Below are 14,607 nucleotides of genomic sequence, written 5' to 3'. Positions count from 1 at the left end.
TTACCCAAAATATAATATAAATGTGAAGCATTATCTAAGTAATAGGTATGACCCAGGAGCTTGATATGGTCTGAGCACCTTCCCCACTATTGATACTGTGAAACTGATGCCTGTTGCCACATAGCAGCCCAGGACTTCCCTGTGTGTGATCAGCAAAGCACTCATGCCATGATGTTTGTGGTTATAACACACACAAGGACTGCTGTGGTCAAATATGTTTAGAAATACTGGGTTAAGAGGAGTTCAAGAAATGTCTTTATTGCAGGACACCTTGTTGTTATATATCATGCATATAGACTGAGTCCTCAGGAGGTGGTGATAACATGAATACTTCCCCAATTTTTTATGAAAGAATCTGTTATTTGGGAGACGGGGGCTTCAGGGAACATCCTTTAGGAAAGAGTTAAACATAGTATGGAGGTTTTCTATACCTCACATTCTTCATGACCACAGATGGGGTGATGGCATTTAGGGTTGCTGTGTAATAACCTGAGTGACATACCTGGCCCAGTGCCAGAGCAAGCACTTAATACTTTGCAGATTTGATTATAAGATCTAAGTGCCAAGGAATAATTCAATAGACTTTTTTGTCCTGTTTAATGTCAAACAGGAGAACACAGATTTTGAAGCTAGATAGACCTAGACTCAAATCCTTATTTCTCACCAATTATGGATTTTAATAAGTTCTACAAAACACCTGCACAGCCACATCTAGGTTAGTGTTACTGAATAACAGGGGATACTAACCCAGACAAGATGACATATAGAACTATCACAGTCTTCTCTTGTCAGCTTGGCACTCACACACATCTTAAACCATACTTAATCTCCAAGTAAAGACAATAAAGTCATACTACCATATGATACAGTTATCTCAAATACAACCAGTAAAGTGCTAATCCATTCCAAGGAGAGTTAAGATCCTTGGGTGATATTTACTCTTCTCCTTTGATATCCTATAATTTAAATACTGTGATATAAAATTAACTATTACAGGGCACCTGGGTGGCTCAGTCGGTTAAGTGTCTGACTTCGGCTCAGGTCATAAGTTTGCTGTTTGGGAGTTTGAGCCCCACATCAGTCTCTCTGCTGTCAGCACACAGCCTGCTTTGGATCCTCTGTGCCCCTCTATCTCTGCCCCTCCCCTGCTTGTACTGTCTCTCCCCCAAAAAATAAACTTTAAATAAATAAAATTAACTATTACTAATATATCTTAGGTTAGATGATAAGGAGATAAGAGCTTAAACAACTTGTATAACCTGTCTGAGGTCATCTGTAAAATGGGTTTATAATACCTATGCAGGGTTATTTGCTCATTCATTCAGCAATCATTTGGACTAATCAGTACAAACTGTGTAGTATACAGTATTGAACTACACATGGTTTTTGCCCCTGACTAGCACATAAGACAATGAGATAAGGTCTATCAAGAGTTTGGGCCTAGACCAGAGTAATACTTGAGAAACTTTAGCTGACTTCCCCTTTCTCCAGGAATGGGAAAGGCACAGTTCTCAGAATAACCAATGGTAGATGGTGTCTCCTCACTCCACCTAAAGGGACCATTCATCCTGCAGTAGAAAACCCAGGAAACTTCTGAATCCAAAGAAATCACCATGCCAGGGAATTTGGAGGAGATCGAGAGTTTCCACATTTCTGTGGATATGTGCAGTGCTCTGTGTTTAAGGATAATGCACTAAGATGACTCAGTAGTTCCTCTTAAGCCCCAGTGTCCATAGCAACCAGACATTCCACAGGCTTTGATTAAAAACAAAAACAAAAAAAACCAGAATCATCAACTCAGGTATGAGGAGACATTTAGCAATTAAAATCTAGTTTCGTAAACTATTTGAATATTTACAATCATTAACATTTTTCCAGAGTATTAAGTCTTCAGTAAACATCATACATTTAAGAGCTCCTCATAATGTTATATCATAATGGTTTAGAATAGAGGTCATGGAAGAATCAGAAAATTCACTTTTCTAGAAATGCCAACTGCTTCATCATTGTTTTACCGGAAGGCAATTTACCCACAGTCTCTTGCAAAATTGATTTTTCCCATCTCTACCTTGTCATTTGTAGGCACAAGGGCATGAGGAGTCAAATATTTGCCAACTTCAAATGATCCACTTTCTACCACTTTCTTTCCAATAAACAACAGAACACAGGATGGACCTTCCAATCCTTCTGTGCATTTTCTCAGACATTTTCAATGTAAGACCAAGACATACAGACCAAAACAAACCTAGAATATTTATATTTGTTTGTGTATTTCCTTTAGTCTGTGAAATATAAGCTGATCCAATTCCATTCTTTGAACTTGAAATTATGTACATGCCTTAGAGAAAAACAATTCACCAGCCACAATAGCCAACGCTTATGGTTAACAGAGCTGTGGGGAGTCAAGAAGATGAGTAAGACAAGACCAAAACAATTTTTAAAAAAGATGGACATCCACAAGCTTGTACACCACATACACATAACTCTTATAACTCTTACCACAAAAATTCTGAGGCTTCCTAGAATTTGTCCGGGTACACTTCTTAGTAAAAATGAATCATGGAAGAGAATCCTTCTTACCAAAAAGAATTACTTGTTCATTCAATAAACACCTAGTGAGTGTCTACTCTGTACCAGGCACTCAGTTACAGCTGTGAAACTGACAGACACAGTCCCCACTGGTCTAGGAGCTTTCAGGCCACTAGGGAACATGCAAGTGGGCAGGCGATTCTGGGATAGTTGTGGCGTCATAATAGAGGTCACCCACAGGTTGTGAGAGCACCAGGAGGGACACCTAACTTAGACTTGGACTTCCTTGAATGTGGACCGCTCCAATCTGAGACCTAAAAAATAAGGTGTCTGATAAGAGAAGTATTAAGAGTGTTGAGGACAGGGGCAAGGTCCCAAGTAAAAGGGGACAGCATGTGTAAGACCTGAGAAAGAGTGACCACAGAATGTTGAAAGTATTAAAGATAGTTCAGTTTAGCTGGGGCTTGGGACCCCTGTCTCTTTTAAGGCTAATGCCAGCATTGGCTCATGTCCCATAGATTGGGGGGGGTGGGGCTGGAGGGAGAGTACAGTGGTGCTAAGAGTCATGATCTAAGCAGCCATGCCTGGACAGGACCTCAAAACCATCTAAACCATATGTATTATAACCATGTAAATTTGTCCCAATCTAAACGAACATATTTAGGAATGTTTCAAGATCCTCTGAGAGGAGCTACACATAGGTCTGTGCTTTCCCAGACAAATTTTCAATTTTAAATACAGTAGGCAGGTGGAATGAAACATCCAAGGGATGGGTGCTGGAAATTGGACCCGAGGAAACAGCACTGTCCACAGGCTCAAAAAGACTGGGTTCTACATACAAGTTCAGGCCCCTGTGGATCGTCAGATGTGGCACATACCACTCACTCATTTATTCAAACATTTGGAGGCTCTTACATACACCATAAACTGTGCTGGAGGCTAGTAGCCAAAGGAGGAGACAAAGTCCTCACCCTCAGGGAACTCCAAATCTACATAAGGAGGCAAGCAATGCAGAAGATTATGCTACCTTATAATAAACTCAATACTAAAAAATAGTATGGAAACCTATGGGAGTCCACAGAAGGGACCCTAACCTAGGGAGAGGCAAAGGCAGGCTTCCTAGAGGTGATGCTGCTTGAGTGGAGCCCTAAGAGAAGAGTACTTGGGTGAAGAAGCCGGGAAAGGTCATTCCTGGCAGATGGAGCTGTAGGTGCTAAGGTACAGGGCAGGGGCAAATTCAGATAGCAGCAAGGATTTCAGCATGGCAAGTGTGTCCGGTGAGGATGGGATTGGGAGGAAGAGGAACTTCCGCAGTAGCCAATTGCCAGGCCATGAAGAATTCTGTGTGTCATGTTAAAGGATTCGCATGAGGTGGGAGAGGAAAAAGAGTCCAGGATAACTCCAGGACCATGACCTGGATGACTAGAGGGAGAGGGTCCCAGTAACCAAGAAAGAAAAGCAGATTGAATGAAGAGCTAAGAACAACCAGGTCATATTGAGTATAAGGCGCCTGTTGGAAATCCAAGTAAAATACTCCTGGAGATAGATGGGTAGACACCCTCACATATCTGCCATTCTACAGGTCAGGACTGGAGAGAGATTTAAGAGTCACCTGCAGAGAGGAGACAGATCACTGAAGCTACACTGGGGGTAAGGTTGCACGGAGAGAGTATGGACAGTAGAAAGAAAAGAGGCCCAAGGAGAGCGTTCAAAAAAACCCACTTAAATGGCAGATGGAGGAAATAGAGCCTGCCAAGGAGACGGAGAAGGGACAAGTTGAGATGTTGGAGGGAAGCCAGGACACAGAGGAGCCCTGGGAATCAAGGAGGAGATGAGTTTTAAGAAGGTAGGAGGGATTCTGTTGGCCAAAGGCAGCTGAGAGGTCAACTAGGATAGAACAATTTGGAGGTTGTTAGTGAAGTTGGCAAGAGTGGATACCATGGGATGGCAAGCAGAAGCTGAACACCAATGGTTCATAAATGAATGTGAGGTGACACAAAGAAGCCACAATGAGCACACACAGGTGTGTCTTTAGGAAGCAAGCCTGGGAAGAGAGAGAGAGAGAGAGAGAGAGGTTTGTAGCGGGGGTGAAACTTCAGGTCAAGAGATATTTGCGGGGAGGGATGCCAGGAGGATTGAGAGAGACAATGTATTGATTTCAGCTGCACATTTTAAAACTGCAAACCTTAGTTATTTCTTAAAACCTATCTCCCAGCCGCCCGGCAGCAGCCTGATTTGGATGTCAGAGTGAGACGCTGGCACTGGGGAAACCGTGTTGAAGGGAAAAGAATCCAGCAGCCTGAGAAGAGAAATAAGTAGGCGAGTGAAGACATTTGTTCTTTGTGACATACCTTTCTTCCAACTCCGATTTCCAGCTAATCACTTTCTGGTGGGACTTTGATGTTTTTCTGTTTCAACCTACTTGGACTCTCTTCAACACTGACAGGCTTCACACTCATTTCCTTTTGTGGTGGCTAGACCTAGAAAGTGGTCTCTTCACATGGTGATGAAAGGGCACTGACACACTGAGATCTCACAGAACTCACCAGAAACTGTAGATGTTCCCAGGTGGAAGTTGGAGGGGGAGGGAGGCCAGAAGGGGGAGAGAAGGGAGAGAAAGAGGATGGTGAGGGGAGAAGACAGGGAACAGAAAATGAGAGGTCATTTTAAACTCCAGGTGAGGATGGAATAAAGGAAGGGAGGGAAGACGGAAGGGCAAGGAGAGAGGATAGGTCAGGTTATCCTAGGGAAGCGCATGGATAGTTTTACTCTATGCACGTATTTTCTGCCCATTTCCTCAGCAAACATGTATTGACTAGTCACTCTGGGCCAGGCACTGTGTTTGGTATTGTGAGTACTCCTGTGGTAAATTCCACGTTGGTGACAAGCATAAGACCCCAAGAGAACAATTCACCAATCCTGGGGGGAACCACACAGGTTCCCTGAGTAGCCATCTGTCCTCTGAGCTAAAGGGCCAGTAGGAGTTACCAGTCACAGAGAGTGAGCTCTGAGAGAACAGCCAGGCAAAGGAGAGTGATGGGAAGTTAGGGATGTTGAGGGGTGAGGACTGCCTGCAAGGCAGGTGAGAGAAAGGACCATAGGTTAGCATGGAAAAGTAAATAGGGACCAAATTAAACAGGGTTCTTGTCACATGTTAAGGTTGGGACTTACCTTAAGCCTAGAAGGGTTTTAAACATGGGAGTAGCTTAATCTTTACCTTCTTAAAAAAAAAAAAGTTTATTTATTTATTGTGTGTGTGTATGTGTGTGTGTGTGTGTGTGTGTGTGAAAGAGAGAGAGAGAGAGAGAGAGAGGGAGAGAGGGAGGGAGAGAGGGAGAGAGGGAGGGAGGGAGGGAGGGAGGGAGGGAGGGAGGGAGGGAGAGTGCGCACCAGCAAGAGAGGGAAAAAGAATCCCAAGTAGGCTCCGAGGTATCAGCACAGAGCTGGACACAGGGCTTGAACTCACAAACCCAGATGACCTGAACCTAAGAGTCAGACACTTAACCAACTGAACCAACCAGGTGCCCCTAATCATCTTTACATTAAAAAAAATAATTTGGGGCACCTGGGTGGCGCAGTCGGTTAAGCGTCCGACTTCAGCCAGGTCACGATCTTGCGGTCCGGGAGTTCGAGCCCCGTTTCAGGCTCTGGGCTGATGGCTCAGAGCCTGGAGCCTGTTTCTGATTCTATGTCTCCCTCTCTCTGCCCCTCCCCCGTTCATGCTCTGTCTCTCTCTGTCCCAAAAATAAATAAACGTTGAAAAAAAAAAAATAATTTGAAGCAAAAAAACCTGCAGGCAAATATTGAACTTTGGTTAATGATAAGGATGCACAAATTATTTAGGAGGATGTTGGTGACCAAAAGGAAGACTGATGGATGACCAGAAGGCTAGCTAGATGTGGGACAAATATAGCAAAAGGGTAATGACAAAATCAAAGTCGTGGTTATATGGGGGTTCACTGTAAAATTCTCTCAACTTTCCTTATGTTTGAAAACTTTCATAGTAAAATACTGGGAAATTAGATCACTCTGGCCGCTGCTTGGATAAAGGTTTTGGAAAGGGGCAAGGGAGCCAGTTAGTAATTGAGGCAAGGCGTGGTCGCAGCCCAGGAATTGGGAAGAACCATGGATAAAAGAATTTGAATTGAAGAGATCCTTTGGGAGGGGGGCGCTTGGGTGGCTCAGTCGGTTAAGTGTTCAACTCTTGATTTTGACTCAGATCATGATCTCACGGTTAGTCGGATGGAGCCCATGCTCTGCGCTGATATCACAGAGCCTGCTTAGCATTCTCTCTCTCTCTCCTTGTCTCTCTGCCCTTCCCCTGCTCATGCTCTCCCTTTCTCTCTCTCTCTCTCTCTCTCTCTCTCTCTCTCTCTGTGTTTTAATTAAAGAAAAAAATTTTTAAGATACTCTGGAAGCTAAATCAACAGTTTGGTGATGGAAAGGATGTGGAGGGAAGGAGGACTAGAGATAAACAAACCTGCCTTAGCCACACACCAATTAAGGGTCGAGTCAAAGATGGCCAATAGATTTTGGGGTGAAAAGAAGAACTCATGAGGCCCATTAAGAACTCTGAATCACCAATGTCCCCTTCAGCTGGCCTCTGACTTCAGATTCTCACCAGGAGATTCCTGACATGAAGTCTTGCCTTCTTAGTCTTCTCTCAGAACTCAGTGGGGCTGGGCACCTTGGGCGACCTCACAAGCGGGGTGGTGGGGGGAGACCTGGAGAGGGGCTCCTACCGTGCATGCGTGGTGGCCTGCTTGGGGCTGGGCCGTCCTGCCCAGCTCTCCCTCCCGTCAGACCTCTCTGAGAGCTGCTTTCTGAGAGCTGCTCTGCTCTCATCAATTTAAGTGTTCTGTTTTGTTTCTTTAGAGCAAAATTGTTTGGGGTCAGCAGCTTTCAATGGCTTCATCCACAGCCAGCTTTAATTTATCAGCTTTCAGTTACAAAACAGATTTCTCTGGAAGACTCAATCACAATAGAGCAAAAATGAGTTTTCTTCAAGGGCTGCTAACTGCCTCTTTGCTGGAGCAGATGTTGGCCTGATGGTTCTCCGAGAGGCAGCCTCCATAATCCCTCCCTCCCCCGGAACCCGCACAGACTGTAATTTTAGCTCATTTCCTACAGCCTTGTCCTAGAGACTGTTAGCGAGCCCCTCCTCGTCCTCCTTCCCTCCACGTGAAGAATGTTTATCAGAGGACCTGTTTTACATTTCAGTAATTACTCCTGCGCTTCATTTCTGGATTCTTGTCCCTGGCACGTCCACAGTTTACAGCCAACTCAATGTTAAACCCCAACGCTCTTTCCTCCTCAAGGCTTACTGACCGTGAGTGTTTGTCAGGACTTGAACAGGACAGGCCTGTCTGCTCTGCCCCTGCTGAGTGGACGCTGGTGGAAAGAGACCCAGGCTTCAGAAATGCAGTTACTATTTGGTATCGGACCCTGAAAGGGGGACTCCTAACTCTGCTTAAGGCAGGGACTCGGGAGGCTGGGCCGGTAACCATCACTGTTCCCAAATAAAGCTGGCACAGGTCTCCCAACACACAATCTGATGGTGGCATTTGACTCTTTAAAACAGACTTCGCTTGAGACCTGGATGGCACCTACCCCTTCAGTCTTGGAGGCTGCCCCCGTCAGCTGGTCCTTAGGCATCAGATATGGGGGTCCTTAGGCATCAGATATGAGTTCAGATCCTAGCTCTACCACTCCCCAGCTGAGCCTCAGCCTCCCCACAGTTAAATCAAGGAGGGCATTCAGCTTGGGGGTCGTTTCTAGGGGCTTTGTTTCCCTCAAATATAAAAACGCTTTTATTGTTCTCATTTCCTATGTGTTGGTAACATGTCAGCCACTTTGGCTGCTTGTCCCTTGGAGAGGGGACTGGGTTTAAGAAACAGGCAAGGAGAGAGGCTCCTTTTCCAGCATTTTCATTATCTTTGAGACTCTCCCAAGAGTCCTGTCCCAGTTTCCCAGCCTCTCCTTGTTAAGAAGGACTTTCTTGTGTGCATCATCACTGCTGAGGACACTTGCAGGATATTTCACAGGACAGGGTCTCTGCATGCTAGGGGAGACAGTTCTGTGGGCTGTGGAGGGACTTTTTTGGTTTTGTTGGTTTGGGCTTTGGTCACACCTTTAAATTCTTGGGTCTCCAAGACCCCACTTTATCTCTAGGTCACTGTGCTGCCGTGCCTGTTCCCTGGCAGGAGCCTTAGCTCCTGTGGGCTGACAGAGGTCACTCACTGTTACTCAGGCCACCAGAGGGTGCATCCCAGGTACCTGAGCTGACAAAGGGGCAGGTAGAGCTGCGGAACGGGGCGAGAAACACTGCACAGGAGAAAGGAAAATAATTAAAGCCGCTAAGACTTACTCTGTGCCAGGCACGATGCCAAGTCCGTATGGTGTATTTTCTCTTTCACTGCGTTCCCCCAGCAATCTCTGTTATAAAACGGCCCTCTATACAGATAGGAAAACTTAGAGAGTTTGGCATTTCCTCCAGGTCATCCAGCTGGCAAGGAGCAGAGCCAAGAGCGGAAGTCAGTAGCTGACCAGAGCCCGGGATCCTACCCACTACCTGGTCTCTGCTTCTCTGAGTAAGTGAAAGCCTCAGGCTCCAACCACAGAAGACCCCTTCACCTCAGTGAGATGGATGTGTTTAACCAGAGCCACCTGGAGCTCTGTATTTGCACCTGGGCTGGTAGGAAGTGGAGTGGGTGATAAATGAGCAAGATGGCAGCCTCCAGTCTCTGGAGGTGGGAGGGAGCGGCTCCTGCTATGAAAGTAAGTATGAAGAAAGCAGTGGAAGGAGGAGCATCTTTCCTCTAATTCCCCTGATGCACCAGATTCTTTAAAGATGGCTGCAGCTATGCCTGAGACTGGAGGGGGGCAGCCGCGGATTGGGACTTGAGGGTAGGCTTGGAAGGCGGGACGGGGTCTCCATCCCCAGCCTGCTTGATGCTCTAAACTCAGGTGAGGCCAGAGGTTTTCAATTTCACTCTGATGGGTCCGTGGTCCCTCTTGCAAGGCCTGGGGGACTGTGGGAGCCAAGGGGTCCTGGGTGGGTGAAGACTGAGGGAGCCCTGTTTCCCAGAGTGTTGGGCACTTGAGACACGGTGCTCTTCTGCCTTTCTTCTTTTTGTCTCCCGTTTCCTTCCCTCACATTACCAGCACTGCCCAGAACAGAGTGGGAAACACAGTGCTCAGCAAACATCAAGGGAAAAGTCAGCCTTCTCACTCCTGTGGTGAGGACCTGACTTTGGGTGCACAAGACCGGCACATCTGACTGCCTGGGCATGCTCCCTGGCTCTGGGTGCCCAGGCTCCTGCTCAGGAGGGTTGGTGATGGGTTGGAGCTGGTGGAGGCAGAGGGGCTGCCATCATGGCTGGCTCTCGATGGTGTAAGGATTGCACTTGTCACACTACCATGTCCCACCATGCCCTCTGTCCCCTGTAGAATCTGGTGATTTGCTCTGTTCCTCACCCAGAATTAAAGCTCTGAATTCCAGCCCGTATGTCATGGAGTTGGAAAGTCTGCCTTGGAAGGGGAGGGACCAAGAAAAGCTCCCCAGAGCAGGCTGGAGCCATTTCACCAGACCCTCCCTTACCTCAGGGCTGGCCTCTTCCTGGGATTTCACTCATGTGTCTGTGCATCCGTTGGGGGTGGGCATCAGAACTCTCAGGTTTGTTTCATCTGCCCTGACGTTTTATGATGCTGCCTCAGATAGAGGTCCTAGGGGCAGCCAGAGTGTCATAATCACTTGAGGGAGGGAGCCTTGAAACCCATACTCACTCCCTGGGAGAGTAGAGAGAATGGAGTGGGCGTCCTGTCTATCACACAAGCAGGTGGGTCTCCTCTCTGCAGTAGGCCATGGGACGGTGGTGGCAGCTCATGTTACGGCTGTGGACAGTCGTGCCCATCTGGGCTGGGGACGAGCTGCTCAATGTCTGCATGAACACCAAACACCACAAGCGAGAGCCTGGCCCAGAAGACCAGCTCTACGATGAGGTACAAAGGCCAGACCTTGCCGGGGGACGGGAGTGAGGCTGCTGTGGCAGATCAGGGAAGGGACACAAATGCCAAGATGGCTTCTGAACCATCACCAACCCTCACTCATTTGGTTCCTTATGTTGGGATTTGGGCAAAGACCACTGGAGGGACACTTTGGCCTTTTGAGATCATAACTGTTGAGTGCTTCCAAGTCCCCATACCTGAGCTGCCCGGCCACTTGGGGGACAGGGGCAGGGGCAGATAGTGATCCAAGAGGTCCATCACTGGTTCAGCATACATTCAAACAAACCAGGTCCCCCTTCTTTAGCCTTCCTACCCATAGGCACCAGGGAGACCTATGACTCAGGTGACTCCTCCCCAGACCCCTAGAGGCAACTGACAGGGACACGGGAGGAGTTGTGGAGCTGACTTTTACCTATAAGCTCTTCTCAACTCTGGTGCCCTCCCATCCAGTGCAGCCCCACACTCCTCTGGGTCTTGTGGGGTTCCTCTGCTGCCTTTAGGAGCTGAGATCCTGGAAACCCTGTTTCTAGGGAATGGCAGCAGCCTGTGGCATGGGGATTGGTGTGCAGGAGCCCTTTGGCTACAAATATTGACATATTATCACCATTCCTTCTAGATGGGCATTGCTGGCCTGAAGTCCTCCCATTTGCCCAGGCCCTCTTCTAGGGGACATTTTTACCTCTCTGCCCTGGACACTCCTCCGTCTCCTGCCTCTTATCCAACCCCCTGCCTTTTGCTTCTTCTTCCACCTTCAGTGCACCCCCTGGAAAGACAATGCCTGCTGCACGGCCAGCACAAGCTGGGAAGCCCACCTCGATGTGTCCCTGCTTTACAACTTCAGCTTGATTCACTGTGGGTTGATGATGCCAGGCTGTGAGAAGCACTTCATCCAGGCTATCTGCTTCTATGAGTGCTCCCCAAACCTGGGACCTTGGATCCGGAAGGTCAGAAGGCTGGGCTGGGGAGGCAGGAGGCACATCCACACAGTGCCCTGTTACTAAAAGCCTGAGGTCCACGATGCTAGCAGGAGCAGGACACGCTGTCCCCCTACGGACCAGAGCAGAGTCAGAAGCCGGGTTGGGGAAAAAAGTGGAGAGAAAGCCACCTCTGGGCCCCAAAGAGCAGCATAGGGGAGCACCAATGAGAACTTTAGGATAAGGGACGCCACTAAAACCTTGGCTTGCGAGCATAATTCATTCTGGAAACTTGCTTGCCATCCAAAGCACTTGTATATCAAAGTGAATTTCAAGAACCATTGGCTCAGCTGTGATCATGTGACATTCCGTGTCATGTACTACTTATATTGCAAGGCATCACTCGTTTATCAAGTTAAAATTTATTAGAAACGTTTCCTTGTCTTGCGGAACACTCGCAGAACAAGTTACTCGCAATCCAAGGTTTTGCTGCCTTTGAATCCCATCTCCTGTATGTAGGAAGCTGTGTAGCTGGGGCCAAACCATTCAGCCTCCTTAGCCTCATTGTTCTGATTGGTTTTCTTTCTTTTTTTTTTTTTTAAGTTTATTTATTTATTTAGAGGTGGGGGGAGGGGCAGAGAGAAGCCCAAGCAGGCTCCGTGCTGTCAGTGCAGAGCCCGATGCAGGGCGCTCTCCCATGAACCGTGAGATCATGACCTGAGTCAAAATCATGAGTTGGACGCTTAAACCACGGAGCCACCCAGGCACCCCTAATTGTGCTCATTTGTAAAGGAATGCTTACAGACTTCCTAGGAGTCAGTATCTAGGAGTCTGTACCGTATTTTCCAACGGTAACCGGCAGAGTACCATGGTAGCTACTGATCATCTCTGGATCCTGGCTATTAGCATTCTTGTCTCTTGCCATGCCTGCACCCAGATGGACTTGGCTGGGCCAGGAGAGCGAATCCTGGATGTGCCACTCTGCCAGGAGGACTGCGAGCAGTGGTGGGAAGACTGTCGCACATCTTACACGTGCAAGTCCAACTGGCACGGCGACTGGGACTGGAGTCGGGGTGAGTGGCGCTTGACAGGGCCCCCACCTGGCAGCAAGCGCGAGCTCCCTATGCTCCCCTAGGGCAAAGGATGGGCACGTGAGGGTGGGAGTCTTGGGAGGTAACTTTGTGCCTCGATTCCCCGCCCCCCCTCCCAGGGAAGAACCGCTGCCCTTCGAGGGCCGTCTGCCACCCCTTCCCCCATTACTTCCCCACCCCCGCTGACCTGTGCGAGAAGATTTGGAGCAACTCATTCAAGGCAAGCCCTGAGGGCAGGAACAGTGGGCGGTGCCTGCAGAAGTGGTTTGAGCCCACCCAGGACAACCCCAATGTGGCCGTGGCCCGCCTCTTTGCCAGCACTGCCCCACCCTGGGAAGTCTCCTACAGTCTCCTGGCCTTCTCTCTGTACCTGTCATTCCTATCCTAAAAACCCCTTCTCCCTCTCACACTCCTATGCCCTCCCCAGCCCCCCCAGCTATGGGTCAGGCCAGCTGTGGCAGCCTCCTTCCTTGGGTCCTTCCTTTAATGGAGCAGAGCAGGCCAGGGGTTTGGTAGGGACGCTGAGGCTGTCGCTGGTGCCCAAGCCATGAACACTCGGAGCTAGACCCCCCCTCCACCTCTCTGCTCTGCTTTCAGGGGCTGGGAGAGTCAATGTGACCTGCCCCTTCCTGCCTTTATGGCTGGCTGGAGTCGGGTTCTCTGAGGTGGGACTCCAGGCCTCTCTCCTCCAGTGCATGCCCACCCCCTTCCCTGGCAGAACTAATGGTGCTCCCAATAGAACAGCAGTTGCCCTTTCTCTCTGTGGGACCCACTCTCTCCTAGCTCTATGGTCAGGGAGTCAATGTCCAAAGAGGGAGTCTGTTTGCCTCCTGCACTGGAGTCTCAACGTTGGTTGCTACTTAACTAATAACCATCAGCTGCTTGACATGTGCTTGGCCCTCTCCTATCCTCACAACACCTCCTGGGGGGAAGACTCTCAACCTCTTTTGCTTTTGGAGCAGTACAGCCTACAAAAGACCCAAAGCCAGGGTAAGGACTACCCAGACCATCGTCTTTACTGTGGATGCAAGGCTGAAGCCACTGCCTCCATTGCTTTAGGTGTCTCCTGTCCTGATGAACCCCAGAATCACAACACGCTGCTCTGGAAATTCAGAAGCCAGAGCTCTAATCCAGTTCTACCACTTTCTGTGTGACTTTTGGCAGGTCCTTTGGCCTTTATTTAAGACTGTCTCTGCTTCCCTCTCCCCTGAGATGAATGAGGGAGTTGGACCCCTTGATTTTAACTTACAAAAAGAAAGAGGAAAAAGCCAATGCCGGGGTGCTGGGTGGCCTAGTCGGTTAAGCGTCAGACTCTGGATGCAGCTCAGGTCCTGATCTCACGGTTCGTGGGATCAAGCCCCGTGTCAGGCCCTGCACTGACCATGCAGAGCCTGCTTGGATTTCTCCCTCTCCATCTCTCTCTGCCCCTCCCTGCTTGCTTGCCATCTCTCAAAATAAATTAAAAAAAAAAAGCCAATGCCATTGTTTGTGGGGATCTAGTGTGTGCCTCTCGGGCAGTGCCAGCCCCTAAAGAATAAGAGTCAGAACTGAACTCAAGAAGGGGCACCGGGGCAGCCTTCATGTCCTCTCTGGAAGTGGACTGGTGGCTAACCTGCCCACTTAGCTAGCACCTTCTGGAGGCTGAAGCCCAGCAGCTTCTCAGCACAGATGGTGCCTTCCCTACAACCTTTTCTTTGACAAAGAAGGTTTCTAATAGGTCTGCATCTGAGGTAGTTGATTTTGCTGACGATTACTTATTCTCACCACACACCAGCAAGCCCTGCTGGTCCATTAAACTCTACCCCCACTCCTCCCACGCCTCCCCTGACTGTGCTCCTTCACTGAGCAGAACCTCTTACAGGCAGGGCACTCGTGTTCTAACACCAATGAGGACGGTCCTCCTACGTGAGGTGCTCAGAGTCTGGAGTAGGAGACTGATGCTAGCAATGGAGACCAAGCAAGAACAGGGCCTGGGCTGGGGGTCCTCATGAAGGGGGTGCTGTCTGAGCCCCAGTGAAAAGGGTCACTTCGTTAAGAACAGGAAATAAAAGGGGTGCCTGGGTGGC

At 48.6% G+C, this 14,607-nt stretch overlaps 1 protein-coding gene across 1 annotated transcript; it reads left to right on the top strand.

Moving 5' to 3' along the window:
• Positions 1-10,392: 10,392 nt before the first annotated feature.
• Positions 10,393-12,929, top strand: IZUMO1R (IZUMO1 receptor, JUNO). Its single transcript, XM_047879364.1, has 4 exons — positions 10,393-10,530; positions 11,292-11,499; positions 12,386-12,523; positions 12,661-12,929. The coding sequence occupies exons 1-4, from the start codon at positions 10,393-10,395 to the stop codon at positions 12,927-12,929; spliced, it is 753 nt and encodes a 250-aa protein (XP_047735320.1).
• Positions 12,930-14,607: the final 1,678 nt, after the last annotated feature.

The sequence above is a fragment of the Prionailurus viverrinus genome, chromosome D1, assembly GCF_022837055.1.
Source record: "Prionailurus viverrinus isolate Anna chromosome D1, UM_Priviv_1.0, whole genome shotgun sequence".
NCBI classification, from domain to species: domain Eukaryota; kingdom Metazoa; phylum Chordata; class Mammalia; order Carnivora; family Felidae; genus Prionailurus; species Prionailurus viverrinus.
This window is presented reverse-complemented; position numbering and strand designations above follow the sequence as displayed.

Bases quoted from the DNA above. Each gene is read 5' to 3' on its own strand.
- IZUMO1R (XM_047879364.1), top strand. From the start codon at position 10,393: ATGGGACGGTGGTGGCAGCTCATGTTACGGCTGTGGACAGTCGTGCCC. The intron at 10,531-11,291 runs GTACAAAGGCCA...TTCCACCTTCAG, and splicing joins AAGACCAGCTCTACGATGAG to TGCACCCCCTGGAAAGACAA. The intron at 11,500-12,385 runs GAGGCAGGAGGC...ATGCCTGCACCC, and splicing joins GGTCAGAAGGCTGGGCTGGG to AGATGGACTTGGCTGGGCCA.